We start from the raw sequence: 22107 nt of genomic DNA, 5'->3' as shown, positions 1-22107 counted from the left end.
CATAACTATTCTGGAATGTGATGATGTACGTTTGCCTACATATCAAATCAGGCGAACGTACATTTCTTTTGTCGATGCCGGTTGTAGAACGTCTCCATAAAAATTCCACACATTTGCTTCTGATCTTTAAACTATTGAAGACTTGATCCTTCTGTTGCAGGATACATTTAAAAAAATAGGAAGAGAAAAAAAAAATAAACTAGTCAAAGCTAGAGAACGAGTTACATTCTAAAGCGACAGCTGTGTAATAAAAGAATGAAAATCCCTCTGTTCTGAAGAGTAGGAAATAAAAGGACTGTTGCTTTTATTCACCACTTTTCCCAAAATCAGAAAAGCAACTTCATTCCACCACAACATAGCTGAACTCTAGAATTTGCACTGGAGGTTATACATACCGAAATGCTTATCGAGACTCAAAGAGCAGTCTTTTTTCCATGTTCTCTCAGGAAAAATCCTGTTATTCTTCCTTACTGACTGACGATGTATTCATAGATTAGCTCAGGATTCAGATGCTGTGGATTTAGGGGAAAAAGGGGGGTGGGGATGTTCCTTCCTTCACAGGGGAATAAAGAGATAATGCAAGCACTAAGACAGCAGAAGGGTAGATAAGAGTCTTAAAGGACAAACTGTTCCAGTAGTTTTATTAGCAAAGAAGCTGTGTTTCGAAAGAAAATAAATACAAGGAAGACATTTTCATAGCCACAATGAAAATAACAGCTACTACAGTAAAATCCCTGACCATTAACAATACAACAAAAGACCTGAAGATGAGGCCTTTCCCCAGGAAGGCTGAAGGTAGCAGGCTGTTTGGGTTTAGTGTGCAGTCCTGTAACCAGACGCAAGTGTCAGGAGGAGTCCACGGTGCTAACCAGACTTGAAAAGAAGAATAGCGACTTGGCCGAGGTAGAAGTAGATGAAGTGCTTGGTCTCATGAGTCACGTAGCTGCCAAAGTTCCTTCCCACGATGCAGTGCCAAGTGGGATTGTATTTCTTGTCAAATTCCTGCAGAAGAGAGAACTCGGAATTTAGCATTGCTTGTACTAACATTTATTTTGGCACTGATATGTAACTTGTTAGCAAGTATCCCTCTCTGAAGAAAGCAATTAAGGAGCAGCATATGCTCTTAAGTGCAGGGATCATCTGTTGTCTTAGTACTTTCTGCTGCTTACCAAGGGAAAAAAAAAAAGCTTCCTAACAAAGCAGGAATAAGTTTAAAATGTATATGTTCAGGGAAAATAATTTTTCTGCAAAAGTCATACCGTGACTTCAAATGGAAACTTTTAAGAACTTTGTTCTAAATCTACGGAAATTAAGCCGTTTATTTATCTTCACTCGCTAATCCTTAATAAGGATGCTGAAAGGACTCTTAATGGAAAATTCTCTGCTGCATCCTTAATATCATGTCATGAGAATATTTCTTCTACCCATCATACTTGGGAGACTGCTGTGAGTTTTAGATAAACTCGTACCTATGAGGCTTGTATGAATAGAAGCTTACAGCCAGTGCCTGTGTATTGTAGTGTCCCACAGCCCCGAGACGAAGGGACTTTTTGTGAGAGCATGCAAGTTTGTGTTCTGCTCATCTCGATCTTGCAGCTTGAACTTACAGCTCAATCTGGCTCCAAGTAGGAGCCGGAGAAAAACTGACAAACAGCAAGTGACGAGCCATCTGTTCTGCGTTTGTGTGAACAGTTTGTCTTAAACGTGGTGGGAAGGGAAAAAAAAAAAAAGTGACGAGGTCAGCAAGCCAGCGCTGCTCAATGGAGCCAGCGTTCTGTCCCGGCACGTCAGCCCCAGGGACAGGTCAGCTGTCACTTCTGTTCGCTTGGGCAAGGAGATAAAGGAGGAAAGTGCTTGAGCAGAAAGTTTTGCAGGAGCAGCAGGACCACAGACCTCCACAGGTAGGAGGAAAAGGAACGTAAGGCCACCCGCCTGCAGCAATGCCCGACCTGACGGTCGAGTGTCTCCGGACTCGTTTCTGCAGAGCCCCGTGCCTAGCTGCCTGCACCCTGCCCGGCTTCTCGTGCGGGCGGGGACCCGGACCGGGGCTCACCTTCTTGATGTGCGCGGCGATGTCCTTCTCGATGTTGTACTTCTCCAGCGCCTGCGTGGCACACTCCACCGAGTCCTGCTGCATCTCCTCCGACATGTCCGCGTTCTTGATCACCGCCTTTCGGTCGCTCATGGCTGCCCGCGGGGAGCGAAGCCCAGCGCCGAGTTGCGGGAGCGGCCGCCTGCCGAGCAGCGCCTCACGAGCTGCGGCGGCCCCGCCTCGGCCCTCCCCCGGCCCGGCCCGCGCGGGGCTCTGCGGGCGCTCGCCGCGGGCCGCCGGCAGCGCCTGGGCCCGCCCCCGGGGCCCCCCCTCCGCCGATTGGGCGTCGCCACCGCTCCCCCGAGCGCTCATTGGCCGCTCCGCGCGGCCCCGGCGGGGTTTCGCTCTGGCGTTTTCTTTCGGCCCGGCGTGCTCCGTGCCTGCGTCCGTTGCCATGGCGACGGGGGGCGGGCGGGCCCGGCCCAGCCCTGAGGGGTGGCGGGGGGGTCCCTGCCGTGTGCGGCAGAACTGCTGATCCAGGGCAAAAAATACCCGTTCTGTAAAATGAGTTCAGCCTCCAGCACGTCTAAATATGTCCCGGTTTCTGTAAAACTCCTTCCTGTAGCTGATGCATGGCCCCCAAGGCCATTTTGTTACTCGCCCCAGCCCAGGTCGCAGCAACACAGAAAAACTTCACGGAATTTCCCCTCAATCTCTGCAGCAGGCCCGCTGCCTCCCTGTGAGCCGGCATCCCTGCCCCCGAGATGCCTCTTGCTGAGGGGAAAGCCTGCCCACGTCACAGGAACGCGTTCCATAGCTTATAAGTCACACTTGAACAGTTTTCCTATCAATATATTTCTTTTCAATTTGTCACTGTCTTTCAGACTAAGTGATCTCTGATAAAAATCTTTTACCCCTATTTACTGTGATCAAGTGAGCTCCAAACTTTGTTCCTTTAATGAACTGAATCCATCAGACTTAAGTGTCATTTGAGGCACCTCTTTCAGACCTCAGAATTTCTGCAACTCTTAACTCCTGCTTTTTTTTTTTTTTTTTCTAATGAAGCAAGATGTTTGGGGAGATCCACAGTGCTCTGTTTTGTTAGTTTCACTCTCCCTGGGGCACTTTCTGCTTATACTCTCATCAGCAGCTACAAAATTGCTGTTGAGCGTTCCACAGCTGGTGATCTGTTAATAACAGGACTCTGAGCTTTGTCTATAGCAAACAGCACAGCCTGACTTAAAAGAGGTTTTAGAAGGTTGATTGGTGGGACTGCCATTTCCTTGTAGAAATAAACTCCAGAAAAGTCATCCACCTCACTGAAAATGAAAATATTTTTAATGTTAATGCGGTATAGTTACCTGCTCAGTGTCACTCATAGCAAAAGTAGCATAACTGCAAGAAACCTTTTGCATATTCAAGCTCTGAGGCAACCTCAGAAGAATATTCTCTCCCCCAAAATATTAAAACTGGATAATGTAGTACTTTTGCCATTCTACAGTATCTCATAAATAACTTTCAGCTTTAGCAGCCAGGTTTTAGCATTACAATTAGATGAGATATAATTCACAGCTTTGTTTTCTATACCACCATCATCAGTGTGTGTTAGGAACAACTTTGAAAGTTATGAAATTAAGGGAACTTATCTGATTTAATGCAGCAGGTGAAAGGGTGTAAGAAACCTTGTGTGCTAACAACTTAAAGAAGCAGCTTTGGGATAGTCTTGGGGCCACCATAAACAATTTACAGAACTGTCTGTAGCCTCTGCAGCACTAGCAATGGTTCTTTAAGTACTAGACAGTTTTGTGCTGACAGAAACGAACCATTTAACAATCTTCCCAGTTACATCTTACAATGAACTTTAGAAACACCCATGAATCTCTGAGGAGGTGGTTGTTTGGTAGCTGCAGGCACATTTCTGTGTATTTATTAAGAAATGGTTAGCTGAAGGAACAGATGTGATGACGACTGCAAGAAATGTCAGTGTGGGTGAGATACATGGCTTTAAAGAGAAACATAAAAGCATAAGATACATAGCTTTAAAGAGAAACATTAGAGCTTTACTTGTTGATCAAGAATGTAAAAGTGTAATTTCCCTCGGGATAGAGCTGCAGGGGAAGGCAGAACAAATACATACAGGAGATGATAGCTGGAGTAGAAGAGGTGCCAAAGAAAATTGGGTAATGGACAATGTATATCATGAGACTCCTGTTGCAGTTGGAGCTTAGATTGCAAGCATTTTTCAGTTGAGGCTTCTTTTTTTTTGCTATGTTGAATATAGTATCACTACAGCTAATAGAGATTTTTTATCCTGGGGCTCCTAGTTACTACCAAAACATGAAATAATCATTATTATCAATACACCAACTTCAGTTGTTGTATTTCCATGCAACTAAAGAAACCTCCCCCTTGAAATTTTCTTTGTAAACCTGGCATCTATATGCTAGGGCATCTAATAGTGTATTATATCTTACAGATCTGTATAATAATGGAAAAAAACTTAGCAGGTGTAAGTCAAGCTATCTCCATAGTCTCCAGGGGACCTAGAGACATTTACAGCAGCTCAGTATCTGCCCCGACCCCCCCCCCCTTTTTTTTTTTAACTGAATGGACTATTTTTCTTTTTGTTTTAACTACTAACCATGGAGAAAACACGAGTTGTTTTACAAATACATATTATGCAGTTAGGCAGAATTTACAGGTCACGGTTTTGTTATACAGCTCTTTAACTTTAGCTACTCGCTTGCCTGGGTTTATAAATTGCAACGTGGCAGAACACTGTAAGGATGTGAGCCAGCCCCAGAGCTGCTTGTGCTTTGAACCAGCACCACGAGGGGCGTCTTGCCCCTGCCTCAGGGTGTCACCTGGGCCCAGAGGGGGTTCACGCCATCCTGTGGGGCACAGCACCCTCCACAGTACACAGGCCATGGGACGCCAAGGTACTAACGTATGCTGCCCCGTAGGTAGCTCGTCTGGCCTTTGCAAGGGTTCCTCATTTGGTGGTTGTGGCTGTCTGAGTCAGGGCTGTAATTCCCTTATTAGTGGTGACGTTGTAACAAACCCCTTCATTACGGAAATGTGTGTTTGCAACTTCTAATGCAGTTTAGGCTGCAGGGAACAAGCATCGGGCAGTCTGTTCTCTCACTGGAGTGTGTGGGTAGGGGAGCAGCAGCGAACCGGCAGTTTTAAGACTAGCCTCTGCTGCATGGGGAATGTGGGATCATCTTTGTCCAAATTGTTGGTTTGATTGTTGCTTTTAAATAGTTACTTGATGATACCTTAGGCTGGTAGCTCCTGCAGCCATGCAGTTCACTCTCAAATTCCTCTCCCTTTTTCTATGTAAATAATGTTGTCCCCATTCTCTCTGATAGTCAAAGGAGGAGGCCAAAAATGGGCAGAACGTGTGGGTATTTCTCAAACTGGGAATTCTCTGCTAACATGCTTGTTGTATGGTACCCATTGAAATTTCTCCTCGTGATTTATGTATGCATCATAAATTACTTTTAGCCTGAGCTTGTATCTTTGTGAAGGTTTATGATTTGCAGGGTCTGAATCTTGAAAGGCCTGACACTTAAGCACAGTGTTACAGCTTTGCAGTGAATTGGATTAGTGGGATTAAAGAGAAGCTTTAATTCAACACCCTTTAAAGAATTCAAGTATCAAAGCAATTGTTTTATGTGAAGCTCAAACAAATAACGAAGTAACTGCAAAAAGGCACGATAAGAGTGGAACAAGTGTTTGCTCTCACTTCCTGCTAGACAAATATGAAAAAAATCAGCTCCAGACAGTTCAAATCCTACTAAGCACACAACCTTTCAGGGCAGCAAATGAAAACAGAACCTACTCAATGGCTGTGATTTCTTTTATCAGCAAAAGCAGCTGTGGTCCTTTTCACTCAGCCTAGGTTTTCCATGAAATACATGACAGACACACAATGGCCTGAGTGGGAGCTTGCCAAAGCAGTTTGTGTACGCAGCATTATGCACAAGCCACTAACGGCTGAACCCAATACCACCACTATTCAAACTCTCAAGCATTTTTCTCAGTGTTTTTCAAATTATGATACTCCTCATATGCATGGTGTCCTTTTGAGATGTTGAGAAACAATGCACGTGTATCATGAATCGCTAATTTATATTACCTGTTCTTTGCAGGATTGTAGAATATGCAGTTCACAGGAGAAATAGTTACGATAATGGTCATGCTCAGGACTTTGTCTGTCAGGCAGATGGCAGGACCTGAAGGAGCACATGCATGGAGCTGGTGGTGTTTATTACACAGAAGTACAGGGAGACAGAATGGGAGTAATGGCTTTTCTCTGCAAACGGATTCAGAACATGCACTCTCATGAGGTGAGTTCTGCCCTCGGGGAAGCATGTGCCAGCACAGTCATGGAAGACCCTTCTTTCCCTCTGGCATGCTCTCAGGAGCCCTAAGAGCAGACTCAAACTGGTGATTAGCAGTATCCTATTACAGTAATTACAAGGGTCTTTTCTAGCACTTCGTGGTTCAGCATGTCATGATCTCTTCTAGTGCATGGCATTACAATTGGAGTAAATAAATCTGGATTCTGAAATCTGTATTTGAAGGGAGCACCACCCAGGAAGAAAAGTTTGTTTTTCAGGCTTTTACAGTGCTTTTTATGCCTGGAAGTGAACGGTCTGGACTATTTGGTTCTGGTTTGCTGTGGTATTCTTCTTTCAGTGGGTCTCTAGTTTCCCTCAACGAGCTTTGTCTATCTCCTCTGACTGGTAGACATTCAGCAAGGAAGCTCCCTCTGCCAGGATGAGACAGCGGTAATGTATTTTGTTTGCTATAGCAGTCCTCCCCATTTGGCCAGCACAGCTCTTCTTCCTGTGATGGTCTCCTGCCCTCTGAGCCACTGAGGCAGAGTGTGGGGGGCTTGTGTTGATCTTGCAGCTGAGCAGCTTCATAACAACCCCCTTCCCATGGCTGACCTTCCTATGACAAACATCCTGTCTGGGAGCTGACGGCCAAGGTGTCTGCTCCAGAGATTTCCTTACAGAATTTCAAGGAATTGGCACATGACTGTTACTTGAGGGTAACAGGCTAAGCCCTATAGTTGAACCCATTACTCTTCAGCACCATCTTACAAAGTACTTTTCATACACAGACATAGCTAATAATCTAAAATTAAAAATCTTTCTCACATTTTGTACAAATCTAGGTATTTAATTTGTGAGAATAAAAATACAAGGTGGGAACTAGAAAGTAACCCATACAGACATGGCGCACAGAGATACAAAAAAGGAAATATTCAGTGCAAGCAAAACATCTGAGTCAATCATCTTCTCAAAGTCCTTTTTCTTCTGTAATGAAAATCTGAGTTCTGTCTGTACTTGACAGAGATGCTCAACAATGTTACCGACTCCTCTGCCATACCAGGCTTTGTTACTTCTGACTCTATCAGACCCAGAGTTAAGCTAAAGGTGATACATAGTCAGATACAATATTCCAACCTCTTTTGTTTTACTGACAAACCAGTTCAATAAATTTATTTTTTTTTAATCATCAGCTTTTAATGTTCTCTCTGAAGCTTTTACGTCACTCAGTATCTTAAAGAACAGCATCAAATACACTTTGCTAAATGCAAGTATTAAGGTCATCTCTCATGCTGCCTTCCAGCTTCACAAACAGTGAGTATTTCAGTAGCAAGACAATTTACAGCAAAAGGATGTTGTAAAAAGTTTAGCAGTGCAGTTGCTCTTCTTTTGATCAAACTAAGTGCGAGGGTATTTCAGTTGTGACTGTCCAAACCTTAAGTTTCCCAATAAAATCAGAAGTGACATTTGAGTTCTTTCACTAAGAGTCCTGTAGGAAAGTCTCCCGTTCTTCTAGCTTTGGTAAAGGGATGTTACCTGATAGAAAACAGAGAGTTGTGTGAGACCAGCTGTAAGTCACATTCTGGGCAGCACAACTTAACATGAAAGTGCCTCTCCAGTTTATTCTGAGTACATACAGACAGCTTAAATTTCCTGAGCGAGTACAGAATGTAAGAAAGTTGTCTAACTAACTTCCTGTAAATAACAACTCAACGTGTGCAGCAGCTTTAAAGTAAGACTGGCCTCTCTACTGCTTTTAGACCACTAGACCGCAGTCTGTTTCTGGTTTGGTGGTGGTGTTCATGTGTTTTAAACAGGTGACTACAGTTACTTATTTTAGTATTTCATTATTACTAGCTAGTATTTCTGAAAGTAAAGTCAGCTATGGCAATTTAAGTTTGTCAAATTAATTCAAGCAAGATTAAGAGTTTTTTTTATAAACAAGACAATACCTGGTGGGGCTACGAAATATTCCTCTACTTTCTCTCTGGCATTATTCAGCAGCTCTTTTGTGCAGTTGCCTTCTGTAACGTCATCTTCTCTGAGGTACAGACACCTGAGGAACAAAGATTACTGGCTTGTCTTTAAGCTGTTCTATGAGTTTGAAGCATGCATCTCTAAAGCCGGTTTTTGGTCTTGGGTAAGCAGGAAGGCAAGCGTTAGGATGTTCCGAAGCAACAAAGAATGCCACTGAACGATGTTTGGGGCGCAGTGCGTGCGGATCATTCATGATAGGTAAGATATAGGCAGGAATGGGGGTGCATCATTGCTATGCTTACACGTTAAGGTGCCAGTGCCAACTTTCTTCCACACAAAAGCACAGTAAAACTTTTCTGTAAGAGGGGCGAAACGCATACGTAGGGTGACCCCCAGAAAGCAAGTCATACAAACAAACAAAGGGTGGACGTGTTACCAGTTAAAAGCAGGCCCCGCGCCTCATTACCTGTCCTCTAGTACCGAATCCATCGGCTCCACGCCATCGGTGTTAACTTCGCGGAGCTGGTCAGCGAACCGGACGGCTTTCCGCAGCCTCTCCACGCCCTCCCGGTCGCGGAAATCCACCAGCGCCAGGTGCTCCAGGTGCCGCAGGACCTCCCCGCTCACCGAGCCCCGCGAGAGCCCGGCCAGCGCCCGCCCGCCCCCCCCGGCGAGCCGGCGGGGACAAGGGCGGAGCGACGACCCCCCTTGGCCCCCCGGGCCGGCCGCGGGGCCGCCGCCACGTACCCGCTCCCGGCGCTGCCCCGCCGCCGGCGGTACCGGGGGGCCCCGCGGCGAGGAGCAGAGCGCGGCGCGGGCGGCGGGGAGGCACCGGCACAGCCGCATCGCGCCCCGCGGGGCTCCGCGCGTCAGCTCCGTGCGACGGAAGCGCCGGGGGAGGGCCGGCGGAGGGAGGAGGCCCGGAGGAGGAGGAAGGGGGGAGGCCGCCGCCATGAACAGCGTGGGCGAGGCGTGCACCGAGCTGAAGCGCGAGTACGACCAGTGCTTCAACCGCTGGTTCGCCGAGAAGTTCCTCAAGGGCGAGAGCGGCGGGGACCCCTGCGGGCAGCTCTTCAAGCGCTACCAGCTCTGCGTGCAGGTGCGGGCACGGCGCGGCAGCCCCCTTCCCCTCCCTTCCCCTCCCTTCCCTTCCCTTCCCCTGTCCCCACCAGGGGCCCGGCAGCCCCGCTCCCTGCTGCCGCCGGCCCGTGCCAGCAGCCCTCGGTGCCCCCGCTGTTTTTCTGCCTGCCGCCGCTTGCCAGGCACAGAAGCTGCCGGCTGCGTGCTAGGGTCGGCAGCTCCCTGTGCGTATCGGGGCATTCCTGATGTTAGGAGGGCATCCCAGCCAGTCTTGGGGCTGCTGCTTGTAGATGGTGTTTGGTACCAAACGTTACGTCATTTAGCACTATAAAGTGCTGTATAAAGCACTAAAAACACTTCAAATTTAACTTTCGTTTGTTTGTTTTTCGTCTTCCCAGAAAGCAATCAAGGAGAAGGACATACCCATAGAAGGCTTGGAGTTCATGGGCGCAAGCAAAGCGAAAACTGAAAACTCCTCTTGACTTCAGCTGTATGGATGGAGTCACTTACGCAGGCCTTTGGACTGAGCACGCCACCTGCATAAGACCTGTGTTTTTAGGAAGCAAGGAATGCTCTCACTTATAAAAGCAAACTGCCACAGAAAAAGACTGGATCACGTGGTAACTTCTGCCTCCTTTTGAATGAATTTCGGTGGTGGTTCAGCATCTAACAGTGTGAACAGACGGTTTAACTAACTTCCCGTTGAATGTACCCTGTGATGGGAGAATGCGTATTGGGATGTTGAACTTACTAGTAGTTGGTTTATGACTCGTTTCTCTTGCTTATTTATATAACACTTGACAGTGTCTAAAAGGAATATGAAGAAGGTTAATTTCCTTTCTCATCTCTGTGGTGCTGGATTTTGGTGGAAGAAGTTTGATTTGTACGATCCCGAATGCTTAGGGGCTAAAGCATTGTTTTGTGTCAGCAACAGAGATGGTAGAAAAGCACTTTTGCTGGACCTGCAATAACTTACTTAGCTAAAATAAATATAACCCGGTTATACTTTGTTCAAGCGGGCACCTGTCTAGTAGAACCTGATTATGACCTCCAAGGGGGACAGAGGTGGCCTGCAACAGAAGCTGAAGAGAACACACTTAACCTAGAGGCTGCTTTCTTTGGCCTTTTCTGAGGTACTGAAACAATCCTGAACTTGAATTCTCTCCCCTTTAGTGAAACTGGGCGGACCTGGCCATCTTTCTGCACACTACCACAAAGCACCAGGTTGGCCACAGTCCCTGTTAGGTTTTTGCTCGATGCAGTTAAAACATCTCTTGAAAGAGAGCAACATTGATTGAAGCTTGACGAATGTTAAAAGCTCCAGCTGCCTGTCTTGCTTCTTGGGGAACCTCACCTGCTCGTGAAACTGCCCCTTGACCATGTAACTAGGTGTGTATGTTACACCTAGTAGAGAGCTGGCTTGTAAAATACAGAAACTCTGAGCAAGTTACTCGTTATGTAGCAGGAGTGACTTTTGACTGGTTGAAATGCTCGGCTGACTTGCCAGATACCCCATCTGAATGAGCTGTGTGTGTTACTCCTCTGTGTAACCTGACAGCGAGCAGTGGGCACTTGTTTGTTTTTCCTAAAACAGTTATCTGAAATCCTCTTCCTTTGAATGGCAGTGGAGGAGTTAAGGAAGCTTCTCAGCGGAAGGTTGCTGATGGTGGGTACTTCTTGTGTAGTTGTGAAGGAGTTGTTAGGAATTACCCTTTTCCTCTCCAAATCTGTTTCATACTTTGTCCATCCTGAGATATTTCAGCAGCAGAGCTTTACTCCTGCAGATCTCGCAGCAGCTAGAGGAGGGGTGTTCGAAAGAGAAGTGAGGGATCAGGACCCACTGCACCTCACCCAGTGGCCCGCTGAGCACTGGGGCAGGAATCAGCCAAACTGTCCCCTCTACACCAACACAGCTAAAAGAGTACAAAATATTCTGGACCGGGGACGAAAGAGAAGTGAACTTCCTAATTGTCCTAGAATAGCAGCGAGAAAAAAAGTGAGTATCATGCTCTTAAGCACTATTAGAAGGGCCATTCAGAGGCTTTTTTTAATTAAAAAGTTGGAGTTCTCAAACCACAGCTGGCTTGTCTGCACCACAGCTGCTGAGTAACTACTGCAAACGCAGAGCAGCCTGGTACTTGTGCAGATCAGAAACTACAGCACACTGGGGCTACACACACATTGTGCCCCGTGTCTTCAGCGATGGCCTAACCATGAGCAGTCACACAGCCCGGGTTAACCACGCTCGTTCACGGGTGCATCAGACAGCTGGCAAAGCAATCTGTACAGGGGCTGAACGGAGCGCTTACCAAATAAGCTGTTACCGCTTACTGCTGGGTCACTCAGGTGTACGTAAAATAACTTTTGGTTGGTAAGTTAAGGGACGTGTCTCCAGGAGCAGCACAAATAGCATCTTAGGGTCTGTCAAGTAGGTGGTGGCGTGGTGGTGTTTTTTTAAGGAATAATACGTACAACCACTTTGCTTTTCTATAATCTTCATGTAGGAATAAATGTGGTGGTATTTTGCCAGCTAACTCTAAAATAACTGTGCCCATTAGTGCCTTGTTCTTTACATTTTAACATATAAAAGCTTGTCTGAAGTCGTCTCACTACAGTGTTCTGCTGAGCTAAGTGGATGAAATTTGTACTGAAGCGCGCACGGGGCAGGGCGTCCTGCAGCGCCCGCTGCCGGATTTCGCCCACCTGGCTCACGTGACACCCACCCCTTCTGCCAGCAGCGGGGCGCCGGGTGGGCTGCTGCGTTCTTCCTTTGGGGGAAGAACAGTACTAGCAGCGAAGACATAGCTTCTCTTTTTCATGCTGTGCAAAAGAATGTAGAAGCTGCAGAGGGAACTGGAAAACAGTTGACTTGGAGAAGAAAAACTTCAAAGTTAACATCGTATTGGAACAGACTTGGGGCCTTAGAATTGTTATCTGTGGAAGATAATTAAGATCTCCTAGGTTCCCCTTGAAAACTGTAACTAGCAAAGCTAAGAAGCTTCTGAGTGACAATGGTATATATTACATAGACATGCAGTGAAGCAAAAACTGTTTCGGTGTGTAGCATCTGTATGAGAACGTTGTACAACGAGCCTGCAGCTTTATGAAAAGCAGGGGTGTGAACAATAGCTGCGCTGATGTGCCAGAGAACTTGAGAGCTAAAGATTAATGTTGTGAAGGCACAGAGAGCTTAAGTTAAACATCTCTGCTGGAATTCCATCTCAGGAAGGGCTGCGTAAGGGAGCTGCCTCGTGCCTCCTAAATATCCCAACAGCTGACTATGCAGGACGTGCCTCAGTACATACTGAATTTTTAATCAACAGATGAACAGCTATTAGGCTAATATTGAATGTGGGATAACGGAGATCATTTAAACCAAACATAATACTACATTCTATGTTTGATTATTCCGTTTCGTGTTCTTCGTGATGAACGCATGACTGTTGTCAGTGTTACCGCATACAGGAGCGGGCGTCAACATTGGGTTGGTCCAACCCTCTGCTCCTGCACTGTCCTGTGGGGAAGCCTCAACGCTAAAATATGGAACTTCTAAGGAGTCACAGGATAACAAAAGAGTCAGATCCTGAATTCAAGTTTGGAATTATTTATTTAAAGGACCTCTACACAAGTACAGGTGGAGCATGCACCACCGTTCAACTTGACTGTAGAAGGAATGTGGTTTTTCTTAAGTGATGGTTCCCACAGAGCAGCCTGGTCCGAACACAGGGAGAGCCAGAGTCCTGGCTGTGGTCAGCATCTCAGTTTTCATCTTCATAACCGGTTGGGAGAGCATTAACGTGAGGGTTGTGGAATAGAGTTTTGTTCCCATCGCCCCAGGGGAAGGGCTGTTGGAAGAAGAAAGAAAACAAGGCCCTGACAGATAGCTGAAGGATCTAATGCAGCACAGCAACTGTGGGCTCAACAGCACACATGGACTCAAGCAAGTTGGCACCGCTCCCAGGCTCGAGAAAGCAAGAGCTAGCAAATAATCTCCATTAGCTGGAAGCCTCTAGATAGCAAGGTCACGGCTGTCACTTAAGCATATAAATCCATTGTACCATACCACAAGGACCCCCTGCTTTGAGAATTGGGGATCACCTCTGTTAGCTTGCAGGTCTGCATCAGTAAGCAGAGCAGCTCCATGACTTAACACTTTTCGGCAGGATTACTTGGGGATGCAGCTCTGCATTAGCCTGAGGTAAGCAGAGCAGCTCCATGATGTAACGTTTATCAGCGAGGCGTTAGTGGGATTGTTTGGTGCTGGGGAGAGGCCTGTGGGTACAGCGGGTCCCTCACCTGAGCTGCGAGGAGCGTGCTGTGTCAGACAGCCGCGAGCTCAGACCGTGGCTACGCACAGAGCGCCTCGGGAGCTGAGGAACCAAGAGCTGAGCTCAGCTCGGGTGGCACCGCGGTCACGGCGAGGAGGAGGAGGGGGGGGGCGGTGAAACAGGGGCGCCCGTACCTTGGTCCTGATGCGGAGGTGCGTGTAGGGGACGAACTCGGGCCGCTCGCCCTCGTGCTGCGCCTTCAGGTAGCAGTTCAGCATGCACACGGCCACGCCGGGCAGGGCCACGACGAAGGTCAGCGTCCTCCACAGCCGGGCTGCGGGCACCGCACGGCTCAGGCCCGGGGGCACCGCGCCCCCCGCCCGAGGGCAGCTCCCCCCCCCGCCCCCGTCACCGCCCCGTTACCTCCCCCGGCCTCGTGAGTCGCCGCCGCCGCCAGGCCGCGTCCCGGCACCGAGCTCAGGGCGGCGCGCAGCAGCCGCGAGCCCTTCCCCAGCGCCGCCATCTTCCTCCGCCGCCGCCGGAACCGGAAGCGGGCCCCGGGCCGGGCGCTGCGCTTCCGCCCCCCGCCTGACCTTGAGCTGCGGCGGGCTGCGGGCTGGCTGCTGCGCATGCGTGGCCCGGGGATTGGGGGGGGGGGTCACGTGAGCGCGCTCGTGCAGCCTCACTGAGGGAAGGGGAGGTGGCGCCATCTTGGCGCTGGGGGGGTGGTTGAGGGTCGGCGGCAGCGCCAAGGCGGGGGTAACAAGGAGCGCCTAACAAAATAGGGAGGCTTGGAGGCTGTAGCTGAGGGAATAAGGAGACCTGAAAGAAAATAGAGTGGTAGCCTCGTGCTAGCAGAAGCAAGGGAGATAAGGGATGTGAAGGGTAAAAAGCAAGGAGAAAAACATCTGCGGGAAGGCTCCAGCCTGACCTGCTGAAACCAGGATGGAGTCCTGTATCCTTAAAACAAATTATAAGGTTGTTCTGCAGCAGGAACTACGTTAACAAAAATACTCTTGTTTATGGCAAAAACAACTGTAAGCAAGCAACAGACATCAATGCTTCCAAAGCTGTTTGTGTGGTCATTTGAGATCAAAGGAGAGAAAATAAAATTTAAAAAAAAATCAGTAAAACAAGTAGCAAACCGTTGCCTATGGTGAAGAAATAGACATAGAGTGGGACTCTAAAAAAGATTTTGAGCTGTGCTGCTGCGATAGCCTCAAAAGACGGCATGAGGTGAGAGCAGCCAAGGTGTCCTTCTCCCTGGTTCCCCCCAACACCTTTACTCCTCTGACAGCCCTGAAAGTGCTCTTCAGGGAAGAGAATGCTCTCAGAGAGCTTATTCAGTACTGGCAACTAACTCTTAGCGCAGCTGCCCCGGGTTACAAGCAGTTCCTTGTGAGTGCTGCTTCCACTCATGGAACTCCAGGGGGCTTGTGGAGAGCACTGCAAATGGGGCTCAGGTCTGTTCTCAGCCTGAGCGTGCTGACGGTTTCATTATGGGCTCACTTAAAATGGGATTTTCTCTGGCTTTATCATCCCAACAGCTGCAATTAATCTCTATATTAGGTATGTCAGGAGACTAATGGGGCTGATTCACTCTTCTTTAAAAGTAGCGTAAGTTGGGAGCGACTGCTTAAATACACAAAAGAGTCCATGCAAAAATTTTCTTCTAGCTGAAAGAAGCCAGACAAGTATTTGAAGAAAACGAGCTATTCTAAGAATAGAATTGTGAGGAATGTTTTGATACCCTTTTATAAAATATTCTTAACTGTACAATGTGCAATGGTTATCATCACTGTGATGATTCTGTTCATCACGACAGCATAGATTTATACAGAGGTTTGGGGAAAATACTGGTGAATGAACCCAACCCTGCCGCTGCCTCAGTAGCTACCTTTGATTACTGGCCTATGGTGTGAAAGCCACCCTTTGTACTCACTGGTGCCTTACAGAACAGACTGAGTTTTTTCCCAAACAGATCTCTATCACTCGATTTAGAAACTAGCTGGTCACCTTTAAAAATGTGATCCTAAATCAAATACTGGGAGCCTTCTGAGTGCAGAAATGCTACACAATTTACTTAAGAGATAAACAAAGTGGTGGGAGCCAGTCACTTTCAGAAAGTTTTTTTTTTTTTTCAGTGTGGTGGTGGGATAGGTGGAGATCAGGCCAGGACTTCTGTAACCTGACTCGGATATCCGCTAAGCACCTCCTGTTGGATATGCAGCATCTGTCCGATTTGAACACTTTGCATTGTGTTGCTGTGCAGTTCAGCAAAAATCTGAATGGTTGCAGTGAGCTGGTGTTCAGCAGAGGTGGAGTTGACTGGCCAAGCTGAAAGGAAAAAAAAAAAAGTTTGTAACACAAGAAAGTTTAGGCTTGTTCTAAGCATGGAAATGCTTATGGAGGCAGGGAGCGTTAGCTTTCAGATAACAGTCCTAAAAGCGAGTTCTGCGATAGGTTTCACTTTATTTCACAATCAAAGCCCATTCTCAAAAGTCTTTTGCCTTTTTTTTTTTTTTTTTCCTAGCTGCAAAGCTGGATAGCAGGGGGAAGAGAACATGGATAATGCATGAACCGGTGATGAGCTGAGATTTATAAAAGCCTTCCATACTGTCAGAGGGGGCTGGAGCCTCCTGGAGCAATGCCGGACTGGCCCGCCTGGTGGCAAACTGCTTTCACTGGAGGCACCTCTCTGCTTAGCAGGTTTGGGAACAACAAATGTGCTCACTGGGAGTGCAGGCTGTAATCTCATCTCTCTGTGTTTGGAGGTTTTCAGGGGCCCGCTCGTCCCTCCGGAATAGCAATGTGCCCTCCATCAGGTACTGACCTGGGCACCGTCGTAACTAATGCAGAGTTGGTGCTGCAGAGATCGTGCTCGTGTCTCAAACTTCACAGAGTTTCTGGGGGGTTCTTCATCTTCCCCCTGTAGTCCTGGAACTGCGGAAATCAATATTCTGCCATCTGTAAATCCTTTGTTCCCCTTTTCACCAGGGCTTTATCAGCTTTGTAAGTGAAGGGGGGGGGGAAGAGGGCGGTGAGAGAGCCATTGTCCCTTCTCTCGGGAATGATCTGGAAGTGCTATGCAAATCTTCATTTGAAGACCCTGGGAACTGGGGGAGGGCTTTAGCTGCAAGCTCAGTAGGAGGGGAGCTCTGCATCCCTGCTCACACACTTCTGCCTAGTGCAAGTAGCAGGGAAGAGTTTTTTTGAACTGCCAGAAGAGACGTTTTGCGCTTTGTGCGCTTCTGTGAGGTTTTGCACTCCTGTCTCCTGCTTTGTGCTTTTTTTTCTGCCTGCTTCTGCTAAATTTTTGCATAAGAATTGGGTAGGGGAGAGATCCAGGGGCTGCAAGTGGTAATTACGAGATCAGCGTGGTGCAGGGTGCACAGACACAGGCTCCCTTCTCGCACATTGATCTGGGTTTCCTGCCAGGCAGTGGGTGCAGCCCCAGTGGTGCTAGCCTAGGTGCCCTGTGAGCACAGCCCAGCTGCTGGCCTTAGCACAGAACGCAGACACGTTTTCAGTAAGCAAATGGTTCGGCTGTTAAGGAGTAAGGGGGTAAAATAGTTTGCACTTCTCAAATTATCACATTGTAGCCACGTCTTAAAAAGCCCCCTCTTACTGGGGCAAAGACTCGGAGTCCAGTACCTGCTTTATGAAACCCTGCAGTCTGCTCGGGCTTGGCTCGGAGATGTGTGTCACCTGTTTTGTATTAGGAGGGGTCACACTAACTGCCAGTTTCCTGGAAACTGTGTAGGGTCCTTCTTAGGCCTCATGGAAAGGGAAATGTCCTGGCTAGGTGGACACGTGGGTGAACAGGACAGCGGGGAGAGAGAGTATGGATTCAAAACTAGGCATTTTGGTGTTTATACTCTTTATGCATGTAAAGGCAGTCAGAGCATTTTTTGATTTCCTGACCATTTTCCTGGCAGCAGTCCCGTTGTTTATTTTTCAGTCTTTCGGGGGGGGGGTGGGGGGGGGGTTGTGTACCAACAAACTGTAAAAAAAAAAAAAAAAAAAAAAAAAAAAAACTTTTTTACTTTCTAGTAATGACAGCTCTGGAGAATATCACGCTATTCTCTGTATCCCGGGCTGCTGAGAAGATGCAGCCTTTTAAAAATCTCACGTTTAGTTAAGGAAACATAGGAGCACATGCCATAAGGCTCGAGTCTCTGCTACTTTCCACGTTGTATCCAAAGCAATGTAGAAATACCATTTCTGCAAGTACTCCGCTGCTCTATAGAGGGAAAGTGCATCACAGGCATACCCTCAAGCACAACTGGGTCTAAACCTGCTCTCGTTTTTTCCGTGTGTAACTCTGGAGTGACTCGGCTGGCTCTGATGAAAGTCCTCTGGAACTGTGCTAGCTGGAAACCAGCCTGTATGTCCCCCCCACTCCCCTAAGTGCTCCGGCTACCTGTGCACACTCACGCGTCCGTGCAGATGCTCTTCCAAGTGCACTCGTCTGCATGTGGGCTGGGGTGCGAGTGCACGTTTCTCTCGCCCACCCTTCACATATGCACGCAAACACACGCACTCTCAAGTGCACACATCCAGACCCCTTCTCTTGTATACATTTACGCACATTTACAGACCTTTCTGAAAGCTCCTGTTTTCAGCAAGGATTTATTTATAGGTCCTGCCTGGTTGTGAATGTGAAAGGGAGAAAGCCCCTCAGAGGGTGCCTTTCATGTGTAAATCAGCCTCGGCTGAGAGCACTGGGGTCACTGAGAGGAGGATTTCTCTCTTAATTACTCAGAGAGAAAGCAGGCAGGGGACTTTCTCAAACTAATAGGGTTGTTCTCTGCTGGGGAAAGCAGCTCGAGACACCCAATTTCTCTTGCATCAGACTTCGGGCTCTGATTCACAGGCCTCTCCTGCCAGTAGCAGAGCCACTGTGTATATGGCAATAGGAACAAGCAGATCAGCTTCCAGAACAGTTTACTTACTGAAGATGGCTCTGTTCATTCTGATAACTGGGTGTTCTTTGGAGGCCGGTGGAAGAGCTGAGCTAGTTTCCTTCATTACAGTACCGCTGTTCTTAGTCTGTGCTGTGTACAGCTGGGACTCCATCCGAGTACCTCAGCATTCTTCCAGACATACCCGAAAGCTTCCTGCTCTCTGCGAAGTAGAAAAATGTTGTTGTATAGAGATTAATGTAGTGAACAGGGCTCTGAACTTGGACTCAGAAACAACTCTGAGTTCGCGGTTCAGCCACAGAATGCCTTTGTGGCCTTTGACGAGCCCATGTGCTCACGTACCCTGCTCCAGCTGCGAGCGGCATCATCTCCTCTCCAGAATGGGAGAACAGAAGTCAACGTGGATTGTGATGCTCTTTGTTTTAAAGCTGTGAGTGGAAACATAAATGTGGGTGATGAGCAGTCTGAAGAGATGGGTCTTTATCTTGGAATGCAATACACGCATGTGGATTCCCCTGCTGAAGTACCGCTGCCACCATTCAGCCTTCAACACAACACAAAATCGAGCCTGAAAATCTGCTGCAGAGGCAAGAACACCCCAGTCACGAGCCACTCAGTTCTCTGCAGGAGCCACAGGACCTACCTGTAGAACCACGCACAGCTGTGTAGAACCACACAAGATGCAGCTGCCAGCAGCTGCAGAGAAGAGATTCGCTGTGTTGTCCAGTGCACAGGTGCCCACAAGCAGGTGTATGTTTTTTTATCTTCATTTTACTCAGTTAAAATTACATCCTCTCATCTGTCTCTCCTTTCCACGGGGCTGTTTCTTTCCTGGATAAGAAATAAATGCTTTGAGGGCTCTTGGTTCCCAGCCTATGCACGAACAGCCCCCTGGAGCCCTGGTGCAGGATTCTTGAAGCTGCCTTAGTTCAGCTTGCCCAGGAAGGCTGAGGTTTTATTCCGGGAGCACCTGTTTGAGGAAGCTCGCAGCAGCGGTGGGGGCCATCAGCAGATGAGGTCAGCAGTCTGAAGCGTCTGCAGAGGTCAGAGAGAAATGAATGGGTCATTTCTTTTGCAAATGAAGAGCTGCAGCCTGGAGCAGCCTTAGCAGAGCCCAGCATGTGGGTCCAGGCTGTCCCTTTTATGAGCTGATGGAAATGGGGCCCAAAAGGACTTCCCTGATGGAGTTCTGTCATAGCCTTTGTTAGCTTTGCCTCCCGCAGCATGCACTAGGCATAGAATATGGATTGGGGGTTATCCTGGCTACCAGCACAGTCAAGAGGATGCAGGCTTTATGGCTGGAGAGAAAACCTAAGGCTGCAGGGTATCCTTATTGCTGTTCCACCAGGAAAATCTTGTTTTAAGACGTAGAACACATATTTCTCTCTGCTTTAGTGCTCCTTCTTATCCAACCTGCAGTAAAATGACTAAGACCAAGAGCTGCCTGAAAATAATGAACATCAGTGAGTAATAGGGACTAAAAGGCCTGGATTCTGTTCTTTCTGATGGTCAGTTTTCACTTTGCCAAGTCCTATGAATGCCTCATGCACCACTATTCCTGTAAAGCACTGAAGAACAGTAGTATGTTCTTTTTTTTCTAAGGCATTTTGAGAATTCAGGGTGCAGAGTGCTTTATATATGCAAAGTGTTGCTATTAAGTGGCACAGTCTGTCAAATAACTGCTTTTGTCTACTTTCTTATGCAACAGTGCTATTTTCTCCAAATTGTTGATTTAGAGTTAACTTTATGCAGTATAAACAATGTCAGTTCTGTCTTGCCATTTGCTCCTTTTGCTGCTCTGCAGACCACCGAGGGACTTGTTTTGCTGTGACATTGTGATGGGAGGTGGAGACACCTCGAGGAGAAGGTCGAAACAGACGACAGCAGTTACAGCAGTGCCACCTTGGGCTTGAGGAAATCCTGCCTCAGTTATGGTGTATGTACAATCTCTGCCATCTTTCCTACATACAGGCACTTAAAACACGGCAGGACACGGCAATAACTGTTTCGCTCGCAGGGGCTCTAGGCACAGCTCTCAGTGACTGCAGGGTTGGGCAGGGTGGGGGTTTTAGGGGAAGGTGGCTAAAGTCCCAGTAGCTGTGCTCTGGGGTTTTCCTCACTGCTGTAAGGCTACAGCCAGGGCCATGGCAAGCAGCTAAGAGTTAGAAGAGTCATGGGACTTGCACTACAGAGAAAAAATGAACTTAAGTTTAGATTTTATTTTTCAACCGCTGCTATGTGTGAAGGATTGTTTTTTATGGCTTTTATCTCCGTTTTCCTGTAGAAACCTCAGGAGGACCGTCCACCCTTCAAATCTGTTTTGATGTGTTTTTAACTTCATGATATGGAGCACAGCCACGCTCCGTAGGTTGCAGAAAGAGGACATAAAACCGTAATAAGTCTTCGGAGGGGTAAGCGTGCTCTTTATTTCCTAGAAACATCAGCCAGGTTTACACTGCTTCGTAAGAAGAGCTGAAAGAGAAGATGAATGTTTCTGACGGCTTGGGGACGGTTTTGTGTTTGGGGTAAGGCTGAGGTTAGCCATGAAGCCTGTGTCCAGGCAGTAATTTGACAGCAGACATGGGCACACAGTAATGCAGCCTCTGAAAATCCCAGAAACCTGCTGAGTTATTGTGAGCTGGAGGAGCTCTTCTGTTTGTGGGCACATGGGTCTGCCGGCCTCGCATTGTGAGGGCCTAACTGAGACATGAAGGAGGCTGGCAAATTGCAGAACTCTGGTGGAAGGGGGGGAGAGGGGGCAGAAGAAGGAAAGTTCAGAGTTTGTAGCTCAGGGGTAGTTGTGAATTCCTGTCAGGTAGGTGGCCTTGGAATGAAAACGTTTGTTAAGTAAGGTACTGGTTTAATGTGGGATGAATATCTGCAAAGGTTTTGGCATCCTATTTGCAGTGTGATTACGGTAAATGTTTGTAGTGAAAGCAGTTTGACTTGGTACTAAGGTCTGTGTTTGTTTGTGTACCTGAACTATACAGGGCGGGCTGTGTGTGCGCCATCACAGAAAGTAACACAGGTGACACTGTGGGGTACGGGCATACAATGTCCCCGCAGATTATAACTGACCCTGAAGAAGGCACATTGCTTTCCTTCGGCTAACGCCCCACCGTGCTGTGAGCGCCGCTGGGCCTCGCATCAGCAGCACTCTGCTGTGCCCGGCTGAGGGTCTCGGTTCCCTGTTCCACAGCCCACCCCTGTCCCACCCTGGGCAGCAGCTAACGGGTGTTGGCCTTCTTGGAGGCTGCATTATCTCCTCTCCTCGCTCTGGGGCCTCAGTAACGTGATGTAGTTGCTTGGCTGTAGGCAGCAGTGGCTGTAATCCACATCCACACCGTGCCCACGGCTGAACCGGTGCATTCCACAGCGCGCAGCCGGCAGCTCCTCTTGTCCGTGCAGATCCCCTTTTTGTTCTGTCAGGGCTCCGCCAGTGAGCGGAACGGGCTCCGTGTGGCGGGTTTTAGGCGACTCCA

At 48.0% G+C, this 22107-nt stretch overlaps 4 protein-coding genes and 1 long non-coding RNA gene across 8 annotated transcripts; 2 read left to right on the top strand and 3 right to left on the bottom strand.

The window, feature by feature from the left end:
• Window positions 1-624: 624 nt before the first annotated feature.
• LOC121079714 (dynein light chain 1, cytoplasmic) lies at window positions 625-2336 on the bottom strand. The gene is made up of 2 exons (XM_040577315.1): window positions 2054-2336; window positions 625-1002 (listed from the first exon to the last, which is right to left on the bottom strand). Exons 1-2 carry the CDS (start codon window positions 2183-2185, stop codon window positions 865-867), a joined length of 270 nt encoding a protein of 89 aa, XP_040433249.1. The 5' UTR covers window positions 2186-2336; the 3' UTR covers window positions 625-864.
• Window positions 2337-7550: 5214 nt separating this feature from the next.
• GATC (glutamyl-tRNA amidotransferase subunit C) lies at window positions 7551-9306 on the bottom strand. Its single transcript, XM_040577571.1, has 3 exons — window positions 8819-9306; window positions 8328-8431; window positions 7551-7911 (listed from the first exon to the last, which is right to left on the bottom strand). The coding sequence occupies exons 1-3, from the start codon at window positions 9304-9306 to the stop codon at window positions 7856-7858; spliced, it is 648 nt and encodes a 215-aa protein (XP_040433505.1). The 3' UTR covers window positions 7551-7855.
• Window positions 9227-10452, top strand: TRIAP1 (TP53 regulated inhibitor of apoptosis 1). Its single transcript, XM_040577314.1, has 2 exons — window positions 9227-9451; window positions 9831-10452. Exons 1-2 carry the CDS (start codon window positions 9305-9307, stop codon window positions 9912-9914), a joined length of 231 nt encoding a protein of 76 aa, XP_040433248.1. The 5' UTR covers window positions 9227-9304; the 3' UTR covers window positions 9915-10452.
• A 2573-nt stretch (window positions 10453-13025) lies between these two features.
• LOC121079708 (cytochrome c oxidase subunit 6A1, mitochondrial) lies at window positions 13026-14313 on the bottom strand. Of its 3 annotated transcripts, none has more exons than XM_040577307.1 (4): window positions 14124-14313; window positions 13895-14034; window positions 13729-13817; window positions 13026-13277 (listed from the first exon to the last, which is right to left on the bottom strand). In XM_040577307.1, the coding sequence occupies exons 1-4, from the start codon at window positions 14221-14223 to the stop codon at window positions 13118-13120; spliced, it is 489 nt and encodes a 162-aa protein (XP_040433241.1). In that variant the 5' UTR covers window positions 14224-14313; the 3' UTR covers window positions 13026-13117. The 3 variants fall into 3 exon arrangements, with proteins under 3 accessions (XP_040433241.1, XP_040433242.1, XP_040433243.1); XM_040577308.1 differs by having other exon boundaries at window positions 13729-13802; XM_040577309.1 differs by lacking the exon at window positions 13729-13817.
• LOC121079715 lies at window positions 14290-20590 on the top strand. Of its 2 annotated transcripts, none has more exons than XR_005825144.1 (3): window positions 14290-14936; window positions 16234-19375; window positions 20430-20590. It is a non-coding gene; the product is annotated as an uncharacterized LOC121079715 (long non-coding RNA). The 2 variants fall into 2 exon arrangements; XR_005825145.1 differs by having other exon boundaries at window positions 16234-19642.
• Window positions 20591-22107: the final 1517 nt, after the last annotated feature.

Source organism: Cygnus olor, chromosome 17 (genome assembly GCF_009769625.2).
Source record: "Cygnus olor isolate bCygOlo1 chromosome 17, bCygOlo1.pri.v2, whole genome shotgun sequence".
Taxonomy (NCBI): Eukaryota; Metazoa; Chordata; class Aves; order Anseriformes; family Anatidae; genus Cygnus; species Cygnus olor.
The sequence above is the reverse complement of the archived record's forward strand: the minus strand, read 5'-3'. Positions and strand labels throughout refer to the sequence as shown.

What these genes read in the sequence shown, in the direction of transcription:
- TRIAP1 (XM_040577314.1), top strand. Translation starts at nt 9,305, where the DNA reads ATGAACAGCGTGGGCGAGGCGTGCACCGAGCTGAAGCGCGAGTACGAC. An exon ending in GCTACCAGCTCTGCGTGCAG is followed by an intron (nt 9,452 to 9,830) that starts GTGCGGGCACGG and finishes TCGTCTTCCCAG; the next exon opens with AAAGCAATCAAGGAGAAGGA.
- LOC121079714 (XM_040577315.1), bottom strand. Translation starts at nt 2,185, where the DNA reads ATGAGCGACCGAAAGGCGGTGATCAAGAACGCGGACATGTCGGAGGAG. An exon ending in TCGCCGCGCACATCAAGAAG is followed by an intron (nt 1,003 to 2,053) that starts GTGAGCCCCGGT and finishes TCTCTTCTGCAG; the next exon opens with GAATTTGACAAGAAATACAA.
- LOC121079708 (XM_040577307.1), bottom strand. Translation starts at nt 14,223, where the DNA reads ATGGCGGCGCTGGGGAAGGGCTCGCGGCTGCTGCGCGCCGCCCTGAGC. An exon ending in GACTCACGAGGCCGGGGGAG is followed by an intron (nt 14,035 to 14,123) that starts GTAACGGGGCGG and finishes CGGTGCCCGCAG; the next exon opens with CCCGGCTGTGGAGGACGCTG. An exon ending in GCACGCTCCTCGCAGCTCAG is followed by an intron (nt 13,278 to 13,728) that starts GTGAGGGACCCG and finishes TTCTTCCAACAG; the next exon opens with CCCTTCCCCTGGGGCGATGG.
- GATC (XM_040577571.1), bottom strand. Translation starts at nt 9,306, where the DNA reads ATGGCGGCGGCCTCCCCCCTTCCTCCTCCTCCGGGCCTCCTCCCTCCG. An exon ending in GATTCGGTACTAGAGGACAG is followed by an intron (nt 8,432 to 8,818) that starts GTAATGAGGCGC and finishes TTTGTTCCTCAG; the next exon opens with GTGTCTGTACCTCAGAGAAG. An exon ending in ATATTTCGTAGCCCCACCAG is followed by an intron (nt 7,912 to 8,327) that starts GTATTGTCTTGT and finishes GTTTTCTATCAG; the next exon opens with GTAACATCCCTTTACCAAAG.